This window comes from Giraffa tippelskirchi, chromosome 1 (genome assembly GCF_054371585.1).
Source record: "Giraffa tippelskirchi isolate mGirTip1 chromosome 1, T2T-mGirTip1v1.2.pri, whole genome shotgun sequence".
Lineage (NCBI taxonomy): Eukaryota > Metazoa > Chordata > Mammalia > Artiodactyla > Giraffidae > Giraffa > Giraffa tippelskirchi.
The window spans coordinates 108103078-108125911 of NC_137275.1; the positions used below are offsets into that span (position 1 = coordinate 108103078).

Sequence of the window (22834 nt, forward strand, 5' to 3'; positions counted from 1 at the left end):
TATTCTCTTTCTGCTCATATTGTGTCCGACTCTTTGCGACCCCATGGACTCTCCATGGAATTCTCCAGGCCAGAATACTGGAATGGGTAGCATTTCCCTTCTCCAGGGGATCTTCCCAACCCAGGGATCAAACCCAGGTTTCCCGCATTGCAGGCGGATTCTTTACCAGCTGAGCCACAAGGGAAGCACATATATATATATATATATATATATATATTTCTTATTTTTTGAGCTCCTATAAGAATTAGGTACACACTTAGGAAAAAAAACACAGTCTCTTGAGATTGTAATGTGGGAACTAGACATCTTCATGTTCAGAAAGGTTAGAGGTATATGGTCTGACAGAGGCAGAACGACTTCAGTCCCCATAATTCAGCTACTACAGAATTTGAGAATAGAGCCACTAAATCAATGATATGTCCATAGAGTTTACAACCAGAGACAGTCTCAGTTCTTATCCATAAAACTTGTAACAACTAACCTTCTTGGCGACTGCTTTGTGAATTTTCAATCAGAAGGACAGTCCCCAAAGGATGGCTGAGTCTGGATCATTGTTATGGAAAGTAACTGAGTAAGTGAAAATATGTATCATGAGAAGAAGCCAGTAGCTTCCTTTTAGTTTTATTCGAATGAGGGGAAAAAAGGATTTCTTTCTTTTTTTTTTTATCCTAGTGTCTCCTGGGGTCTTGATGATTTGTATTTTTAAAGTATGTCATCAAGAAAAGCATTTGCTTTCCATCACAGATCTGATTAACTCTCTCAACCCTTTGCATGCTCTTGATAATAGAAGCATGTGTACATTTGATGGAGTCTACAGGAGTCCAGAACAGTGAAGCTTTTGGGCTTAGTCATATCCAGTGCTTTTAGGCCACCCTCAGCCCTGTTACTGATTATCTACCCAGAAAAGATGCTAAAAATAACACAATATATAAATTTGACTCATTGGCAATTAGCCATTCAGACTAAAAATTCCATTCAGACATTAAAAAATTAGTCCATAAAATCTGTGTGATTTTATGGCGTAAAAGAGATTATCAATTAACTTCAAAGTAACATGGTTATATGAATGCTAGTGTCTCTCTCTCTCCCTCTCAGATCCTGATTCAGATCAGTTCAGTCGCTCAGTCGTGTCCAACTCTTTGCGACTCCATGAATTGCAGCATGCCAGGCCTCCCTGTCTATCACCAACTCCCGGAGTTTACCCAAACCCATGTCCATCGAGTCGGTGATGCCATCCAACCATCTCATCCTCTGTTGTCCCCTTCTCCTCCTGCCCCCAATCCTTCCCAGCATTAGGGTCTTTTCCAATGAGTCAACTCTTCACATGAGGTGGCCAAAGTGATTCGAATAACCAAATACATTTAATAATAAGGAAAAATTCACATCAGTGCTTCTTACTAACAGAAAAGATTATGTGACTACACCATGGAAAAGAAAAATAGAAGTATACACTGTTGCAAAAAAAGTATTCACAGAAGTTGAAAGCAAAGAATGAACAAAGAGATGCAAACTCATTTAAATAAAGGAATCATAATATTAATGCCAAACAGGTAGAAATAAATGCCCAACATATTAAATGTACCAATACTACTGCATTATTGATGGACACAATCGTCCAAGAAAATATAAATACCGTTATTCCTTGCATTAAAATAACCAACATAAAAATACATAAAATAATCAAAATACACATCTGTGGAAATCTAAGAGAAGTTGAAAGAGCTTCCCTGGTGGTTCAGATGGTAAAGTGTCTGTCTGCAGAAGACCCAGTTTCAATCCCTCGGTCAGGAAGATCCCCTGGAGAAGGGAATGGCTACCAACTCTAATATTCTTGCCTGGAGAATCTCATGGACAGGGAAGCCCAGTGGGATACAGTCCATGGGGTTGTGAAGAGTCAGATACTATTGAGTGACTAAGCATGCACGTGCGCGCGCGCACACACACACACACACACAAGAAAAGTGAAAAGGAACCCAATACTAATAGAGTGAGTATTTTTACAGTCCTGGGGATATCAGTAATCTACAAATAAGCTAGTAAGTAAGCCAATGCCCTTCAGAGTAGGATTCTTTCCCTCATCTCTTATAAAACACTAGAAAAATTTGGTTGCATTTTCAGCTATAATGTAAGCATCAGTGTATTGCAAAATGCAGTCATTTAAGAGAAAATATTGTCTGACCATAATACAAGAGGGAAATAATAAAACAAAATGAATAATACTCAATAACTTGACCATCTCCCAAATTTCACAGGACTGTGTTATGACTCTCTTTCTGTAGAAGTTTTTTGTTTTTTTTTTTTTTTTAATTTGTTTTCAGAGAACTTCTTAATCTAAAGACATTCTATGGCCATCAAAGTGACATCATTTAGTACTTTTCTCTTGTGGTTAATAATCTATGTACTATAATTCTTTCCAAATAGCTCTAGTTCTGGTAACACAAACCAGTGGGTTAAAATCTGAGCCTTTCACACTTGCATTGAATACAATGTGCCATTGTCAGTACTAAAATGCCACTTAATTGTGTTCCTTTACTTATTCTTATACATATCCCTATTTTCAAAGTCCTTTTCATTTTTTGACAGGTAAAAATTAAACTGGTAATCTTCCTAACTGGTTCTTAGACCAAAAGAAAATATAAATGTAAATTATATAATGTATAAAAAGGTCAGTGGTAAGAATATTATATATCAACATTTATGAGAGATTTTCAAAGTTGCACTCAGAAGAAAATAAATGTCTCTATATGCTTTAAATACTAAAGAATAAACAAGGAATTTTTTTAAGTTTTAAATTTCATTGAAGATTTTTAAAAAAGAATATCTAAAATAAAGCACACGTTGGCAAACTCTAGTCCATAGGTCACTTCTAGCCCACTACCTGTTTTGGTGAATAACATTTTATTGAAACTTAGCTATGCTCATTGACTTTTAAATTGTCAGTGGCTGCTTTTGTGCTACAAGGGTAGTGTTGAGTCATTGTGACAGGGACTATTCAGCTTCAAAGTCATACAGCCCTTTCAGTTCAGTTGAGTTCAGTCGCTCTGTCATGTCAGACTCTTTGCGACCCCATGAATCGCAGCACGCCAGACCTCCCTGTCCATCACCAGCCCCCGGAGTCCACTCAAACTCATATCCATCGAGTCAGTGATTCCATCCAGCCATCTCATCCTCTGTCGTCCCCTTCTCCTCCTGCCCTCAATCCTTCCCAGCATCAGGGTCTCTTCCAATGAGTCAACTCTTCGCATCAGGTGGCCAAAGTATTGGAACTTCAGCTTCAACATCAGTCCTTCCAATGAACACCCAGGACTGATCTCCTTTAGGATGGACTAGTTGGATCTCTTGCAATCCAAGGGACTCTCAAGGGTCTCCTCCAACACCACAGTTCAAAAGCATCAATTCTTCGGCGCTCAGCTTTCTTCACAGTCCAACTCTCACATCCATACGTGACTACTGGAAGAACCATAGCCTTGACTAGACGGACCTTTGTTGGCAAAGTAATGTCTCTGCTTTTCAATATGCTATCTAGGTTGATCATAACTTTCCTTCCAAGGAGTAAGTGTCTTTTAATTTCGTGGCTGCAGTCACCATCTGCAGTGATTTTGGAGCCCAGAAAAATAAAGTATGACACTGTTTCCACCGTTTCCCCATCTATTTCCCATTAAGTGATGGGGCCAGATGCTATGATCTTAGTTTTCTGAATGTTGAGCTTTAAGCCAACTTTTTCACTCTCCTCTCTCACTTTCCTCAAGAGGCTTTTTAGGTTCTCTTCACATTCTGCCATAAGGGTGGTGTCATCTAAATATCTGAGCTTATGGATATTTCTCCCAGCAATCTTGATTCCAGCTTGTGCTTCCTCCAGTGCAGCGTTTCTCATGATGTACTCTGCATATAAGTTAAACAAGCAGAGTGACAATATACAGCCTTGACGTACTCCTTTTCCTATTTGGAACCAGTCTGTTGTTCCATGTCCAGTTCTAACTGTTGCTTCCTGACCTGCATACAGGTTTCTCAAGAGGCAGGTCAGGTGGTCTGGTATTCCCATCTCTTTCAGAATTTTCCACAGTTGATTCTGATCCACACAGTCAAAAGCTTTGGCATAGTCAATAAAGCAGAAGTAGATGTTTTTCTGAAACTCTCTTGCTTTTTCAATGATCCAGCAGATGTTGGCAATTTGATCTCTGGTTCCTCTGCCTTTTCCAAAACCAGCTTGAACATCTGGAAGTTCATGGTTCACGAATTGCTGAAGCCTGCCTTGGAGAATTTTGAGCATTATTTTGCTAGCGTGTGAGATGAGTGCAATTGTGCAGTAGTTTGAGCACTCTTTGGCATTGCCTTTCTTTGGGATTGAAATGAAAACTGATCTTTTCTGTTCTTTTCCAGCCCTTTACTGTACTTACTGTAACCTTAATCTAGGGCATGTAAAGAAAAGGATTATTAAAAATAAAATTATAAAATAATGATTTTAAAATTAATCTGTGATATGTCAGTTGTTTTTAACATGTTCTAACATGCATAGAAAACCATGTAATGTTATGCTATTTTGTTAGCATCCTCGCATACTAAAACATTGAATGAAAAGCATAATGAAAAAAATAGATACGTTTCTCACATACAGGTGAAATATTGAAAGTAAATATTATTAAATCTAATTCAGCAGATGTTTAACTATTAATTACCTGCAGCCAAGTGAAAATTTATTCCAGGGTGTATAAATTATTTACTATACGGAAATATGTTAATATACCTAATCACATCACATAGCCCAAAGCCGAGAAATCATGCATTAATCTTAATAGAGACAGAGAAACAGTTGGTCTCTTTTTATGATAGAAAAATATTAATCTAGAAATGGAAAAGTATATTCTCAGTATGCCACAAACAGCATACATACTCTGATGTTTTTCACAGTTAAACATCAGAGATGGTCTTTTAAAGTCATAAATGGTACAAGAATATCTTCTATTTCATGAATATTTAAGGGAAAAAAGTTAATGAAAGTTCCAACTAGTGAATAAGACATGAAAGATTTGATAAGAGGAAAACATTATTATTTTCAGATTATATTATGACTATATTTCCTGAAAACAAAGTCTGGAAATTAGCAGATCTGATAGTTGTCCTCATTCAAGCTTCTTCAGTTGGCCAAGGGATTCCAGTGAGTTTGACATGTAACATTTATTAGTTGTGTCTTTGCATTTTCCTTCAATTCGGAACAGTTCCTCATTTTTTCTTTGTATTTCATACCTTGACAGTTACAGAACTATAAATCAGTTATTTCATAGAACATCTGTTAATTTGGGATGTTCCTGTTAGTTTAAAGTTAATGCATCATTGGCTGAAGTATTTCAGAAATAGTGTTGTGTTCTCATTATATGCCCATCCTATCAGATGCACATGTTTTCCTTTGTTCTATTACTGATAGTGTTTACCTTTGATAAGTTGATTAAAATGCTACTGACCATTCTAAACTTACTATTTTTCCATTTTTGTAATAGGTGTTATATCAGGAGATAATTTGTAACCATAAGAGTACCTATCCTATTCTGCATTATTTTATCCATCTGTTTATTTATATTGGCATGTATTCATGGCTTTCTGTTTTATTCAATGATTATAATTTGTTTCTATATATATTTAACTGCTCAAATTGTCCAGGGTGGCCAAATACTGAAAATTATCATACGGCCAGGATCTGCACTGATTACATTCCAAAGCTAGGATTTTTAAGAAGAATTTTTAGATATACTTTAGGATGCATGAGTAACTTGAATGATGGAAGAGAAGAAAAAAAAAAAAAACGCAAGCAACTAATAAGGACAATTTCCATCTCAGGCTTCCTATTTATTCTTGATTCCCAAGGAAGGGCTTAAGTCATAAAAATCATTAAAGATGTAAAAGTTGAGATACTGATCTCTAGCAAACTGGGGGTTTATCTGAATTATGCAAAAGAAATGATCTGTAGAGTTTTTCACACATCTCTATTGACACCAATAAATATGGTTTCGTTTAATTAAAAGCCCTCATTATGGCTTGCATACTGCCTGGGGCTGAGTTGTGAAGCCATTAGAATGGGTTCTAATCCAATCTGTACACAGAGACTCACAGAAGGAAGATGTTGTGAAGAGACAGAGGGAGAAAACAGCCACCTACAAGCTGAAGAGAGAGGCCTGGAACAGATCTTTCTCTCCCAGTCCTCAGAAGTACCCAACCAGAGTGCACACCTTGATTTTGGACTTCCAGATTCCAGAAGTGTGAGACAATAAATACCTGTTGTTTAAGCCACCCAGTGTGTGATTTGTTACAGTAGTCCATGCAAACTAATACACCTTCTTTACATTATCTAGTTACTAGAAGGGTCTCCAGCTTGCGCCTCTAAGATTGATAAGGACTCAAAGAATACCATCCAACATGGTGAAATGATCAGAACCTAAGGAGGTGAAGTAAGCAGCTAACAAACCAAGTATCACTCAATATGTGTTCAACCCCATGTATGTAATCACTAGATGACATTTTTTAACTGAAAGAAAACACAGTTGGCAAGATAGACACATCCAACTTTGATTCCTCGAATTCTTCTTTGTTGCCCCAGAGTTGCTGGCTCTCTAATCTCTGATCATACCCACTTCATGTAACAGGCATCATAGTGGAATCAATACAGCAAAGTCAAAATTAACAACCTTCTCTATGTGTTGTTTACATTAGCTAAAAATTTTTGTAATAGGCATGTTACAAAATGCAATATATTTAAAACTTTACATTTTTTATTATTATATCTGAAATTTAGGGATTCTTTGCAAGAGGAGCAAGGGGAAAAGTGATTTTCAATGAAAAAATTTAAAGAGATGAAATTCTTCAAGTTTTTGATTTTTACACTTTTTAGTGTAAAATTAAGAAATTAAGAAAATTAAGAAATCATATACACATGGAATTCGATCTCCACATTTCATCCTAGTTGTTTTATAGGCAGTTTTTCACATTCCATAAAAATAAAAATGATAAAGTAGTTTTAAAGCCTAAGTTGCATATTTTGTAAAAATAATATATACAATATTTCTGAACCTAATTTTAGCCATTCATTTTATTAAATCATTGGATTTTCGATGCTTGAAGAGAAACTGAATGACAGAAGCCATTCTATTAATACCACCTCACTAAGTTCTTTTTGTTATAGCAATAATAACATACATGATTTATTTCTAAAATCTTAAAATGCTTGGGAAAACTAAACAGAGTATATAGTACCTTTCATTATATATCTCAAACTCTGATTACAACAGAGTTTTCTTTATTTCAATTTTCCTCTAAAACTGATTTAATACATTATTTTTAAGAAATAATATTTTTCCTAAAAGAACGATAAAATCTAGCATAAAAGTAAAAGTTGAACTTTATACCGTAAAATTGAGAGACAATGAAGGTGTGAAAGATATCTCTGTTAAGATTTAATACTCTGAACTTTAGAATTAATGCAGTATTGGTGGAGAGTAGTCTTAGGGCAATCAGGGCAAGTAAGTTTGAGATAGGATGTGGAAAATTCAGTAATTAATAAATTTATTTAAATTTGTAAAAAAGAATGCAGTATTAAAATAAGAAATCTACATATTTACCATCCTACAAATTTCCCCCAACTAACATAGGCATTAACTACACTTGTACTAAATCACCTTTACTGACCTAGAATATTGTTTTTGAGCATTCCATCTACCACACACCTAAAATTAGGAAGTGTCTACTGAACTACTACTAATTTTGAGAAAAGTTTCATTCACAATTAAAGTTAAGGTCAATGAGTTGCCTTCAAATAGTTGAATACTCTTAGTAGTCTAACAGCTCTTATCATAGCGCCAAAGAAGTGAAAAAACTCAATTGTTTTTAAACTGCACCATTACATGGTCTCTTTCCCTAAACTTCTCTTTTAATTATGCAGTCCTTTTTGATAAGTGGATAAGTAATGATCTCTTTGGATGAATAAATGGTAATCTGATTCTACTGCAAAAGAATAATTTGGCTCAGATATAATGTTCTTTGGACAAATAAGTAGTTAATATATTACCAAAATTAGTACCAAAGAATTCATAATAATAATCTCATATTTTATTAATAATTATCACCCTCAACTTTTAAATTTTTTAAAAATATATCTATCAATATAATCCTAGAAAATTAAAAATTTTTAGGAAATTGAAAGGATTAGTTTTCCTAACTGTATGTGTATATTTAACCACACAGGTCTTCAGAGAACTGAGATTGTGGTATTTGGTATGCTTCCCAGGTGGCACTAGTAATAAAGAACCCACCTGCCAATGCAGGAGAGAAAAGAGACAGGGCGGGGGGTTGGGGGGTGATCCATCCCTGGGTTGGGAAGATCCCCTGGAGGAGGACATGGCAACCCACTCCAGTATTCTTGCTTGGAGAGTCCCATGGACAGAGAAGCCTGTCGGGCTATAGTCCAAAGGGTTGCAAAAAGTCAGACACAACTTAAGTGGCTGAGAACACATGCATAGTATTTATAACACTTCATCACATGGAGTACTGATGGAATATGCCTGAATAGATCACTCCATGATCCAAATACCTGCTATCTGGGGCTAAGAGGTTCCATTTCTAGCAAACAGGCTCTATCTCTCCCAACCACATGCAATCATTCATCACATAATCCTAGGAGGATCATAAATCCTTTATAGGAAGAAAGTAGCAAGGAAGGAGACCAAACAGAAACAATTTAAACTATGACCTATGAGGGACAGGGTAAAATGCTGTATTTCTACCTGGTATCATCAGTGCTAGATTAGTGGAGTACGTCACTATGATCTCACAGGTCAGAGTACAATGAGGAATCAACATACACTTTGACAAATTAAAGTATGTGTGCTTAACTGCATGCTCAGTCATGTCCCACTTTTTGTGACCCCGTGGATTGTAGTCCACCAGGCTCCTCTATCTGTGGACTTTTCCAGGCAAGAATACTGGAGTGGGTTGCCATTTCCTTCTCCAGGGGATCTTCCCAACCCAGGGATCAAGCCCACGTCTCCTGCATTGGCAGGCAGATTCTTTAACCACTGTGCCACCAGAGAATAGTTAATACTGTGGGATTCAACACATCCCATTATTTTATAATATGAAGATTCCAGCTTCAGAGTCTCAAAACAGGAGGATATAAAAGGGGCTGACTCAAGCCTGAGGTGAGACTTAAGGACCACCAGTTGTTATTTCAACATTTATGTACCAAAAAATACATGTATAGATACAAACAGAGCTATGGTAGAGTCCTGGCAAGTCTTCTGAATATCTCCCTCTACACTTTTCATTCATATTTATTCTGGCCTCCTCATCAGATGTTAAGTCTGTCAAGGATATATAGTAGTTCCTCTCTGCTCACAAAAGGACCTTTATCTAACAATATTTAAGGTCTTCCTTGTAGCTCAAATGGTAAAGAATCTGCCTGCAATGCAGGAGACCCAGGTTGGACCACTGGGTCGGGAAGATCCCCTGGAAAAGGAAATGGAAACCCACTCCAGTATTCTTGCCTGGGAAATCCCAGAGACAGAGGAGCCTGGCAGGCTACAGTCCATGCCATCAAACAAGTTGGACACGACTGAGTGATTAAGACTACACACGAATATTTTAGACTGTTAGATGAGCTAAGTACCTTTTATCTGACTATAAGTCTGAAGAAATTTGGAATGAGGGGATAATAAGTGATGCTAATGGGTTTTTAGTAACAAGATATCTTAGAAAGATAAGTGGGCTGTTTACTCCAATGAATCCACCTTGGAATCCAGTGAGAAACTTGAAAGATCTAGGTTAGGACACAGCAATGGCTGGCTGGCAAGCAATGATTGACAAGGCCTCAGGACTAAAGACAAATGAATCATGGAGGGTGGGAAAGAGACCTATTGTTTTGTTCTGGTTTATTTTCAACCCTTTCTCAAATAGTTCATTAGAAGTCTAGGTAAATGAGAGGCAGAATAGGTGACGAAATCAGTTGGGGAATGGACACTGCAGTTTCTTTCTTCCATCTTTCAGATACATGAGAAACGTGGGCTCATAGGTAGAGAAAAACTAGGAGTAAAATTTTGTGACATTGGTGGAAAGACTCAAAAGACTATTTTTATATGAAATCAAATTATTAAAAATTAGAGCATTTGGGGAAATAGACTTTTTGAAAAGCCAGAGATTAGAAGCCTCTCACATTCCGGACCAGTGGCTAGATGTGCAGTGGCTACTGGATTATGAATACTCAAGAGCTGTGGCAGGACCTCACCCAGGGAGAATCTGAATCCATTCCCGCCAGGGTAGCAGGAGATGCCAACATCTTCCCAATGGCTGCAGTCATGACCTCCCCAGGGTCTCCGCGAACACTGAAGGAAACTGGCTTCCTTTCCTGAGCAACTGACACCTTCCAACCATATGGGTCCCGTGCTCTCTTCAAAGTGGTTTGCAGAGGCTTGTTTGCCATATCTGTGGCAATAAAATAAACATCATGCACAGAACTGCTGTCTCTTGTTTCAAGGAACCACAAAACATAAAACAAGCAACTTCATTAAGCATCATGACTTCAGAGGGTAAGTACTTGTTCTTTCTCCTATCCTGAGAACTCACTTCTAACAGTAGTGTTCACTACATCACATATTTTGATGATCTTAACAATGTTTGATTGACTGAATGGGTAACGAGTGGATAATTAATCCTATTCCCCCAACCATTCTTGTGTTTTGTCTACAATTTAAGCCACCATCCAGAGAGAATGCAGACAGATAAATGTCAAATTCCTGACCGTGGAAATAACACAGTGCACCAGGAAGTGAAAACACTTGCGTCAGCCTCTGAAAGCCTTCTGAGTGCATGTGATTTCATTAGTTCTCTAAGACCCTTTCCTATCCTGTCTTCCAAAATAAACCATGTGAGGAATTTCCTGGAGGTTCAGTGGTTAGGATTCCACACTCACTGCCAAGGGTTGCAGGTTCAATTCCTGGTAGTGGAACTAAGATATTGAAAGCTACATGGCACAGTCAAAGAAAACAAGTAAACAAAAAATAAAAACAAAATGTATGTATTGGTTCAATGATTTCTCAAGCATCATTCCCATCCATGATGAAACGTGGATTTTAACCCATCAAAATCAGAGTAATAACAGTGTTTCTACCTTTTTATAAGGTTACATAATCTGATTTTTTAAACTTTCATGAATTATATTTGTGTTTCAACTGACTTTATTTGTAACACTGCCTTACTGAAAAACCCGAAGTATATTATAATATATATATATATATATATATACACACTGTAGAAATAGGAAAGATCCACAAAGTCAAAAATTAGCAAATAAGTCAATCTCTACCTTCGTTCATCTTCTCCCCAGTTTAGTTCTTTTGTTCTGTAAAATCCAAACAAGCCTCCAGAAATCCCTGGGCTAAAAGATATCTGAAGTGTCTTTCAATTGGTCTATATAAATAATTAAACTCTAACTCATAAATTTTATGTTAGTCACTTCCATCCCAATTTATTATTTCTGTACTAAGAGTATGAAGAGATCTTTCTCTCTGAAAAATGAATTTTCCTAATCTTTTCCTATGCACTTACTTATTAAATTTATTTAACATGATAAACATTTCAATTAATTAAAACAATGCAACTTTCAATGTCATTCTAAGACTTCTATTTTGCTGACTTATCGATTCTTAGCTAAAAAAGTAATTATCCTAAATTCCATACTGCTATCACGCTCAACTTACACCAGGTTTCCACAAAATGCAGCAATCGGATTACATCCATTCATATCGATTATGTAAGAGACAGCAAGAGGTCATTTTACTTTGGGATTTCGTTTGTATGAAGAAACCCAGAGTTCACCGTCTTTTTCATTCCAAAAGTGCATTCTCTTTCAGAAATTCCTCTGTAAACTAAAATGTAAATGTAGCAGGTGCCTATTCTACCTTCTAACGTAATCATTTAGAATTTTAACAAATATTGAGAACACTTTCAGAACCATTAAGTTCTGATACTCTGTATATGCAAGAAAAACTGAATGTATCTGTGAAACAATAAAATAAAATAAAAAATGGAGAAAAAATCAGCATTTATTCAGTTGTTTTCACTAATAAGGAAAAATATGAGAACAGTAAACAATAATATTTTTGAATTTTTCTAAACTTGTGAAAATGGGATACAGTTCTCAGACTAACAGAGATTTACTTGGATGAAACGGCATTTTAAAGTAATTCTTATTAATTAAATATCAATATTTATTTGGCTAGCATGTCATAGCCCTTGACCTCATAATTATAATTAACTGCACTGCCCATGAAAATTCAAAATATTTGTCAATCGCATACATCTATACCTTTGTGATGTCATTATTTACAACAGGAAAATTTAAACTAATTGATATATTAAGTAAATTATAGTATGAACATCATCAGTTATGTTATTAAAACTATGACTACAGTAATATAAAGTAAAAAAGTGAATAGTAAAATTATATATCTACTACTAGAGCTGCTACAAAGTTATACACAAGTTTTAATAATGGAAAAATTAGGAGTAGTTTTTTATTTTCTCTTTTTTCCAAATCGCTAAAATTTTATATTACTTTTACAACTTTAAAAATATATGTTTAAACATAGCTTGAATGAAAGCATATTTTAAGTTTTAATAAATATTTGCAATTAATTCTATCTCAAGCTGAAATAATATAATTTTGCTTATTTCTTTTAAACAAGAGACAATTACTTCAAGTATGACATAGCAATATGGAAAATAAGAAAGAATGGGCATCCATGGGCTTCATTCAGATATTAGCTCAAAGGCATCATTTGCAATTACTTCAAGCAACTTAGGTCTTTACTCTGGAATGCATTATGTGTGTGACATGAAATATATTGCTCAAAGTGTGATACTCAGTTTTTAAGAGAATGAGGTCAAGGGTGAGTTCAAAAGGTCATCTCATGACAAGAAAGCTGTTTTTCTCAAATAAAAGTGATAATTATCATCACATTATGAGAAAGGAAATAATGTAATACCAAAGAATTTGACATTGGACTTCTCTGAAATTTTAAATACAGTGATGTTATCACTAACAACATCCAATAGTAGCAATGCATCAGAATAAAACTGATCATTCACAGCATACAGTCTTACTTAAATAGACAAAACGGGACTTAGAAGTCATCCATGGCTCCAACCAGTTATTCAAGAAGAGGGGTCATGGCAGGAAAGGCAAATGAGATAAATAGCAAGATATGGTTATTTATCATCAAAGAAATGTTATTGTTTTTTAATTGCTGAACTTCCATATATAGATAGGTAGATAAGAGGGGTAGGAAGGTAGGTAGAATAGACAGGTAGATAATAATTGAGAATATATACTGTTAGTATTATAGACATTACAAGCAAGGGTGACAAAATAAGACTTTTAAAAATATAGCTTGGCATTTAGCTATCTCATATCAATAGATCTTACTTAAATCCCAGCTGTCAGCAAACCACATAGGTATTAAGATCAGTCCAGCCATCATTACAGACAGTCCCCCACTGTCCCCTGTAATACACTTCCAGGCGACGCTCATGGCTGCCTTTACCACCTGCAAGTCTGATGACGCCATCTGCGACAAGAAGAAGACACGGAGACTGAGCAAATAATGATCAGAAAAAGGCAGAGCAACATTGTAATTTCATGAGAAATATCATCCTACCCAGATCTCTCTCGAGGCCTTTTTTTAAACTCCTATTAGAATTGTCCTTGGTAGCTCGGACAGTAAAGAGCCTGTCTGCAATGCTGGAGACCTGAGTTCAATCCCTGGATCGGGAAGATACCCTGGAGAAGAAAATGGCACCCCACTCCAGGATTCTTCCCATGAACCGAAGAGCCTGGAGGACTACGGTCCATGGGGTGGCAAAGAGTCATTCACAGCTGAAGCAACTAAGCACACAAGCATAGAACTGTGCTCAGTGATCTGAGATCATTAACGGGATTGTTCTTGAACAAAGTCATAACACATATCGGTCCTAACAAACTACTTCCCTTTTATTTCTACTCTTGTGTCTAACTAGAAAAATATACTCTGATATAATTCCAAAGTAACTATTTAGATTTCTTCAGATTAAATAATACTTGGGAAATTTCTTATGGTTTTAATCTCCTTAAAAGTATGAGCAATATTTGTCACTTTAATTTAAAAAGTATAAAAACACAGTAACTTGGAAATAGCTGAAAAATTTAACTGTGAATGAAAAAATACTGAAATATGAAGACAGAAAAAGCTACTCTGGTTAAAGAGTGATCTATCATGTCAAAATATTTATTACTATTCCTTAGGCATTCATAAAGGATTTCCTGGTGGCTCAGATGGTAAAGAATCCACCTGCAATGCAGGAGACCCAGGTTCAATTCCTGAGTTGGGAAGATCCCCTGGAGAAGGGAATAAAAACTAGGGTGCATGTTTTGCCTGTGTTCTTTTATCGATAATACAAATCTAAATTTCAGTCTTCTGAAATTAAATGAATACTTAATTCCCAGAAAATCCTGTAAAAAGCTTCTAAGCAGATACACAATATAATAAATTCATTCCCCAAAAAGTATAAGAGGCCATTTCCATCCAAAATAATCCAAACACTGTCCCTCTTCCCAAATGAAATATATAAATAATCTTGGGAGAAAGTCATACTTTTCATGAATCTCTGGGATCATTCAAAGTAAATTAAGGTCTCCTAGCAACAGAATCATTATTAATGTAAAATTTCACTGTTTGCAAAGCATTGTTACACCTGTTACCTCATTTGACCATCCCAGCAACAGTACAAGACTATCCTCATTTGAAAGAGGAGGAAATGGAGGCTCAAGAAGATGAAGTGCTCTGGCTTACAATCTGGTATAAATTTTCTATTTGTTTTGTGTATAAATGGGTTATTCTAATAAAACAACAGTGTATACAGAGCTATGTAAATAAAAAAGTAGACCTTCAGCATTTCACAGTCTGTCAGAAGTATTTCATTTGACTTTTTTAAAGAAATATTAAAGCCTTAATTTTTTTCTTCAAGCTCTTTTTGCTATAGAAACAACAGATTTGTGTTGACCCAACTTCTCTTGCCCATCCATTTCTCTCTTCTTCCCCTCAAACATTTAAGTACATACACATACACTCATTTGCACTCAGACATGTCCTTCTTGCAACACAAGACATAGCTTGACAAGCATGCTGTGATTTGGAACAGTCTGAATATTCAGCACAGCAAAGGTTAACCTGGTTCTTTAATAGTGTGCTTTAATCAACAATCCCATCAAAATAGTTTTACCAGCTATAAACACATTCTGAGAGTCAAGACAGGCTAATAAATGAATGGACTAAATGTATAATTATAAAATCTAACATCCTAAATGTAGCATTGTACACTGATTCTGACTACTAGGTACTATATATTGCAACAAGATCATATATTCTTAATTACTTTATAGGATTGTGTAGCTTTCAACTGAAAAATTCAGAAATATCTATAAATAAAGAGATAGCATTATAATATACAGTGTATATTCTTTTTATGTCTTATTTGGGGGATTTATTTGTAAGTTCATTTAGTAATATCAGCTAAATTGAGAAGGGAAGTTAAGCCCAAATACGGGCGAAGGCAAGAGTGGCTAGGTTGACAGGGTGAAGTTCCTACCTGTTAGAGGGGTACAGGACACTCCAGCATCTTCTTCATGGTCACAGTTATGCTCTCCCCAGGAACTCTTTGGACACTGCTCAATAGAAAGCTCATTCCCAGTGCAGCGTACTTCATCCAACATTACTGGGCCAGACCCTTCCCCAAAATACGCCTGTTTCCACGCTTTGGCAATGCCACTGAACAAACATAAGAACATAAGTCAGATTGAAGGTTAGTCTGACCTGTTTCTTCTTTTGCCTCTGGCAAAGGTAAACTTATGATTAATTTATAATTTTCCGTATCAATTCACTCCACTGTATCTATCTTGGTCCATAAAGTACCAAACTAAGAATGAAAGAGCTACAAGCTAGAGTCTGGGGCCCTGATGACTGTGGAACCACCGTACCAACCTTGAATTAACTATCTCCGGTCTCCAGAGAGAGAAATAGACTCTTGTCTTTGTTGTTGTTGTTCAGCCACGCGGTCACGTCTGACCCTTTGCAACCCCATGGACTGCAGCACACCAGGCCTCCTTGTCCCTCACCATCTCCCAAAGTGTGCCCAGGTTCATGTCCATTGCATCAATGATGCTGGACAGCCATCTCATCCTCTGATGACCTCTTCTCCTTCTGCCCTCAATCTTTACCAGCATCAGGGATTTTTCCAGTGAGTCAGCTGTTCACATCAGATGACCAAAAGACTGGAGTTTCAGCTGCAGCATCAGTCCTGCCAACAAATATTCAGTGTCGATTTCCCTTAAGATTGACTGGTTTGATCTCCTTGCTGTCCAAGTGACTTTTAGGAGTCTTCTCCAGCACCACAGTTTGAAGGCATCAATTCTTCGGTGCTCCGCCTTCTTTACAGTCCAGTTCTCACAACCGGACATGACCACTGGCAAGACCATATCCTTGACGATACGGACCTTTGTCGGCAGAGTAATGTCTCTGCTTTTTAACACATGGTCTAGGTTTGTCACAGCTTCCCTGCCAAGAAGCAAATATCTACTGATTTCATGGCTGCAGTCACCGTCCACAGTGATTTTGGAGCCCAAGAAGAAGAGATCTGCCACTGCTTCCACCTTTTCCCCCTCTCTTTGCCATGAAGGAATGGGGCTGGATGCCATCATCTTAGCTTTTTTAATATTTAGTTTTAAGCCAGCTCTTTCACCCTCCTCCTTTGCCCTCATCAAGAGGCTCTTTAATTCCTCTTTGCTTTCTGCCATTAGAGTGGTATTATCAGCATATCTGAGGTTGTTGATGTTTCTCCTGACTGTTTTGATTCCAGCTTGTAACTCATCCAGCCTGGCATTTCTCATGTCTTGTTTAAGCCATGGTTATTTTCAGTTCTCTGTTACTCATGGTCAAACATCTCTTCACTCAAATTTATTTGACTAAATTTACTTCTCTCACAATTCAAAGTGACACCATATTCTCTAGAACCCCAGATTTCAATGAAGAAGATCATGATTGCCTGTCAAAATGATAAATGACTTCAGAAATTGTATCTTCAGCCTTTTTCAGCCATTTAATTCTTAGACTAGAGAATTTATATTTTTAGTTTGCTTTTCAACGATACTGCATCTATTCCCCATTATTTAAGTTGCCTTTTTCTCCTTACATTATAACTATCTTGAGAATTTAAAACCAAAACAGGAATGCAATTTTGATATATGTAATTCAAATTTTACTATCCAGAAATAAGGTTTTATCAGAACAAAGCCACACTCATTCCCAAGTTATTGTCTGTGGCTGCTTTTGCACTACACAAAAGCTCAGTGGAGTAATTGGAAAGTCTAAAATATTCACTATCTGTCCCTTTACGGAAAATGTTTGCTGACCCTTGCTCGAGAGGAAAGAGATTAATGAAAGCAAATATGGAAACTGATTTAGAGAACACTGAAAGCTGGAGAGTAGAAGCAGAAGAGACAGGATGACTAATGCAGGCCATGGGGAAGCCAGATAGGAGCAGAGTTTTAGAGAAAGGCAGATTGACCGTCTCTTGGGTCTCTGCCCTGTGACAATTGCTAGAAAAGAAAAAGACCTGTCAAAGAAAATTTCAGTGAGTATAATTCCTTGAGGCAAGACTAGGTGCTAAAATAAAACCAGGGACCAATATGAGAGAAAATAAAATTTGATCCCAAACTCAGAAACAAAAAATAAACTCCAGATGGTTTCAAAATTTAAATAGAAAGAAGGAAAGAAAGGGAGGAAGGAGGGAAAGAGGAAGACAAGATGACTAAAAAGTTAATACAATGCAATGAAATAATAATAACATAGTTCTTATAACCTTGGTAATAAGGGAATTTCCTGAGCAAGATGAAAAACCAAGAAATCAGAAAACAAAGACTAAAAAAAGTTAAACTTATAAATTTGAACTATGTAATAAATAAACCAAACACATAAATTTGAACTATTGTATGGCAAAATACACCACAACCAGATCAAAAGGCAAAGAAGGTGAAAGATATATTTGTAAAATATAACAGCAATCAAATAAAAAAAATTCCTAGAAGTAAATAATCATAATTTATTATTATCATAATAAAAGAAAAAACGACCAACATCAAAAATAGGGTAATGGAGACAAACAAGCTATGTACAGAAGAAGAAATACCCATGGCCACTGAGCATATTGTAAGATGCTCAACTTACAGTGATCAAATTAAAACAGTTAGAATGCATTTTTACATATCCTTAAAATCCTTTGCACTAAAAATCTAGGCTAAAAGATTAAAAACTAAAGGCTTTCTATTCCCAAGAAAAAAATAACAAACCTAAAATACTCATTACTTGGGAGTGACTTGAGACAGGCTGGACAGAGTAACTGAAATACTTTGCATTTCAAATATGTCAAAGATGTGGTAGAGGTTCTAGGAAAAAGCAAAAGCCCTGATTAACAGCCTCTAAACTGTGTTCCTTCCTTAAGGGAGAACACTAGATGGGAGATCAGAAGCCCCGGATAGTGACTCTGGGGAAAATCACCTATGTTATAATGCAGCCTTAAAACATCATTTGGGTGTTTTATTTTCTTCCTTATGCATCTCCATATTTTCCATTGTTTACAACCATTATTTTAATGATCACAAAAATGTTTAATTAAAATAAACTAATCAGAAAAATTAATGCAATAAATTCAAGAACCAAACAAAACAAAAAAAACACGAAGAAATCATGATGTAAAGCAAACTAGGTTTCCCAGCTAATTTTGGAGTTCATTAAAAATTAAGATGATATTTATAAATTCACACAGTCCTTCAGCCTATTTCCTGGTGTCCTGGACTGTATTAGCTTTCAGGGGAATACCAAAGAAATGGATGACTCTGCCGTTTAAGACATTGTCTAATACCAGGGAAAGCAACATGAGACTCATGGTTTGTTAAAGGCTAATAAGTACTATGTAAATTTGATAAAGTTGTGTGTTCTCTTCCCTTCCATTATGAAAAGTATGTCCACATCAGCCCTGGCAGTTCATTTGTAGTAACAGTCCCAGTTTTACTACTTTCTCACCATCTGACCACAGAATAAATTTGTGGAATAGGGGTTTTCTGATATAATGCATCGATTTATTAGGTTATTTTATGCAAAGCTGTTTGACCTACACAGCAGCAATCCCCAATAGACACCGAACTGATCCTATGTCTGATCCGTATCCAAAACATTCCTAAACCTATTTAGCTAATCTGATTGTATTCATATAAAATTTGTCTGTTTTTCATAGAAAAAGAGCAAATAAAAAATACCACCTGACTAACTCAATCCCTGGATTTAGCTACTACTTTGACTAGACACAGAATGGAGTTAGGCAATTCTATTGTGTAAAAAGAATTACTTGCTAGGTTATAAAAGATTGGTTCTTTGACAGCAAATATCATTTTGTGACACATAACATTTGGATGAAAAACTCATTTTTACTGGTCAATAGTCCATATTTCTTTCTGGAAAACAATCCCCTCTATCTCCAATAATGATATTTTGAAGTATACTGAATGATTACTGTATCCCAGACACTGGTCTAACAGCTTCAAATGTATTAACTTTTTCAATCCTCCCTACAACCCCATGATGTTATTACCCACTGTTTACAGATGAGGAAACTGAGTTGCAGAAGTTAAACAATTTGCCCAGCATTAGATAGTAAAATTTGTCTGGCTTTAGAGCAGACTCTGAAACACTTTACTTTCTTTCAGTCTCTTGGGGCATTTTCAGTGATGTGTCTGTGGCACATTAATATATAGTCTGTCTAAAACATGCTCATCATCAATTTCCTCCTACAATAAACTTTTCTCCCTTGACTTCCCTATTTCTTTCAGCTTGTATTCATATTTATTCTTATTAATACCTGCCTATTTTGCAAACAGTGTAACATGAAATGAAAAATCCTACCTTGGGAGCCACAAATCTCAAGATTCCAGTCTTCATTCACAGTATAATTTGGGGACTTTGAGTAATCTCAGAGAGCCTAACTTTCTCATCTGTTAAATAAGGCCTCCTTTCTGCTCAATAATTGGACATACTAATAATGTTTATAAAGTATTTTAAAAATTAATAAACAATAAAATAAGAGAACAAATAAATATTTAAAAAGAGCATGAGAAGAATTTTTATTTTGACCACGGAATAATATGGTTCTTTCTTTAAGATAATTTTATAGCCAAAAAAAAAACCTAAGAAGAAAAAAGCGCTCAAAAATTTAAAATTCTTATGTAAATTATGGCATATCCACAAAATAAAATATGATGTCACAGTTCCATGAGCAGCTATGCTTTTAAGAGTTCTGAAAGACATAGGAAATGCTTTAATGTTAAGTGCACAAAAGGAACTCCAATTAAAATGTCTCTATCTGAAACTTCACTGCATATGTATGCATTCTCAAGTTCAATTTTCTAACACTTGGCTTCTTCCTTTCCTAATCCTCATGTTTCTCTGAGTTCTGGATTAATCAAATTTAAATATCTTAAGTACAGTTATTCCTTTTGTGTTTTAGGACGCTTGCCAGCTACCAAAATCTACAGCCACCATTAAAAGATGAGGGTCAACAAAGACAGCATCTCACAAAGAAATTGTAACCAGCACTCCAGGGAGGCATGATATAGTTTCCCTTTGGGAATTCAACAAAGCAAGTACCACTGAGATGAAACATGCAACATTAAAAATTATTGCATCTGAAAGTACTGTGCCTTTAAGTGAGCAAAACAAATTCTAGGGGAAGAGCACTTGCAGAATACTGCTGTACTGCAAGGTTATGAGAGAAGTAGAAAATCAAAGTAAAGAAAAACAAAGCAAAAGAACAGCATCAGCTCAGATCCTAGGGTACTTAATAATAAAAAAAAAATCTCCACCAAGCTAGATTGTTGGTTATTACACAGGCTTGTGGAAGATCTTTGCTGTCTTGAATATTTGAAGATATTTTTCCTTTTCATCACTTCTCCAAACACAAATCTCCTCATACAAAAGATGGCAGCGAGCAAATGCTTGAGAAAGATGTAAACACTTTACTCAACCCATACATATGTTCAACATTAATACAGTCTTCCTTGTGATTCTATCTCTACATTCTTTCCATGCAGTAGACTATTGTTTGTCAACACAGTCTTTGTTTGAGAACTGTTTATGTAAGTGAAAAAAAAAAAAAAATCTTGGCTCTCAAGAAAGAACTCTACATTACAACATGAATTTTTAGACTCACTTTTAAAACTATGAAAGTGAAAGTGTTAGTTGCTCAGTGGTATTCAACTCTTTGAGACCCCACAGACTATAGCCCGCCAGGCTCCACTGTCTATGGAATTCTCCAGGCAAGAATACTGGAGTGGGTTATCATTTCCTCCTCCAGGGGATCTTCCCAACCCAGGGATCGAACCCAGGTCTCTTGAGTATCCTGCATTAGCAAGTGGGTTCTTTACCAGTAGCGCCACCTGGGAAGCAAATACTTGAGTGATGTTTATCTAATCAAACTTTTGGATCTAGCCTCCCATTTCAGAAGTTACAAGAACCAGAATGAGACAAATTCAGAAGGGAGGATATTCTACAAACCAACTGGTGTGGTCTTTGGTCTCTGCAACAAGTCAGTGTTAGGAAAAACAAGAAACTGTTCTGGATTAAAAGACTTTGGGGGTATAACGTCCAGATGCACCACAAGGCCCTGGGCTAAATTCTGCTACAGAGAAACCATCCGTCAAGGACATGGTGGGAACACCTATGGAAATCTGAATATTACAGGATATTAAACAATGTAAGAATGATTACCACTGACATTAGTTGTGATGATAATTTGGCTATGTAGGACAATGTTCTTATTTTTAAAAGGTGAAGTATACACTGAAGTATTTAGAGGTAAAATGTTGAAACACCTTTATTTTGTTTTAAAATACTTTAATATTAACCTACAGTTTTGAAAAAGTGGGAGGGGAGGGGTCAGTTGCAAAAACAATTGCAAAAAAATTACGGTTCAAGGTTCAAAAATCATGCTCCAGTGTCAAAGACTATGCTTAACTGGACAAAGTGAAACAAGAACTGAGAAGACTTAATTTTGAGAGGTCTCCACATCAACCCACCCCTACCTGCCACAACATGCTAAATAATTTTTTTCCAATTTAAAGTAAAATATCAACTTCAGAAGATCTGCCAGTATAATTTCAGAGAAACTTTTAGGCCTGCTATACCAATGTTCAAAATCACTAAAGACAAGGATCAGAGGATACACAATTATACCATACTATTCCAAAGTAACCATAACTAAAGCAACATATAATATTGGTTTTCTGTCTTTATTCCACAAGCTTCATTGCCATATCCTGCATAGGAATTATTTCCTTTGAACATTAATAAACATTCTTTGTTCTAAGCACATACCTAACAAATAAGGAGCAAAGGGCAAAAGTTTAGACGATATTTGGGGGAAAGAAGTTGAACTTCAGTTAAAGCCTCACAACTAGTTTCATCATATGACTTTGGTAAGTTACTGCAGTTGACCGTGCTAGTTACTACCTGGGAGTCCTATAAAGGCTCCCGATAAAAAGTGGTAAAAGGCTTAAGGTTCTTAAGGATACAAAATCAGTTGAATTCAGATACAAACAGGTTAGATCTATAGGTACATAGACATTCTCTTCAAGGAGACTACCGCCGAATACAATGATCAAAAAGGTGGCTTTTTCTACTTGTTCAAAGAAATGTGCAATTTAAACACACCTATCTTT

The 22834-nt window shown here is 36.0% G+C and overlaps 3 protein-coding genes across 9 annotated transcripts in view; 2 read left to right on the forward strand and 1 right to left on the reverse strand.

The window, feature by feature from the left end:
* Positions 1-22834, forward strand: part of LOC145506617 (uncharacterized) — a 150076-nt gene that overhangs the window by 58219 nt on the left and 69023 nt on the right. The window lies entirely within an intron of this gene.
* LOC145506683 (uncharacterized) overlaps positions 1-22834 on the forward strand; it is an 82350-nt gene that overhangs the window by 44926 nt on the left and 14590 nt on the right. For 2 of the 5 annotated variants that reach the window (XM_081491943.1, XM_081491950.1), the window contains exon 2: positions 20626-21870. The exons of 2 other annotated variants lie outside the window; for them this stretch is intronic. In XM_081491943.1, the coding sequence (XP_081348069.1) occupies positions 20626-20670 (45 nt within the window). In that variant the 3' untranslated portion in view covers positions 20671-21870. The remainder of the gene's footprint in view (positions 1-20625; positions 21871-22834) is intronic. One more of the 5 variants, XM_081491939.1, reaches the window with a different exon arrangement.
* The window catches only part of LOC145505938 (neurotrypsin-like), a 74870-nt gene that overhangs the window by 23331 nt on the left and 28705 nt on the right, over positions 1-22834 (reverse strand). Inside the window, 3 exon segments of the mRNA XM_081489309.1 lie at positions 10265-10461; positions 13463-13604; positions 15661-15839. Coding sequence (XP_081345435.1) covers positions 10265-10461; positions 13463-13604; positions 15661-15839 — 518 coding nt within the window.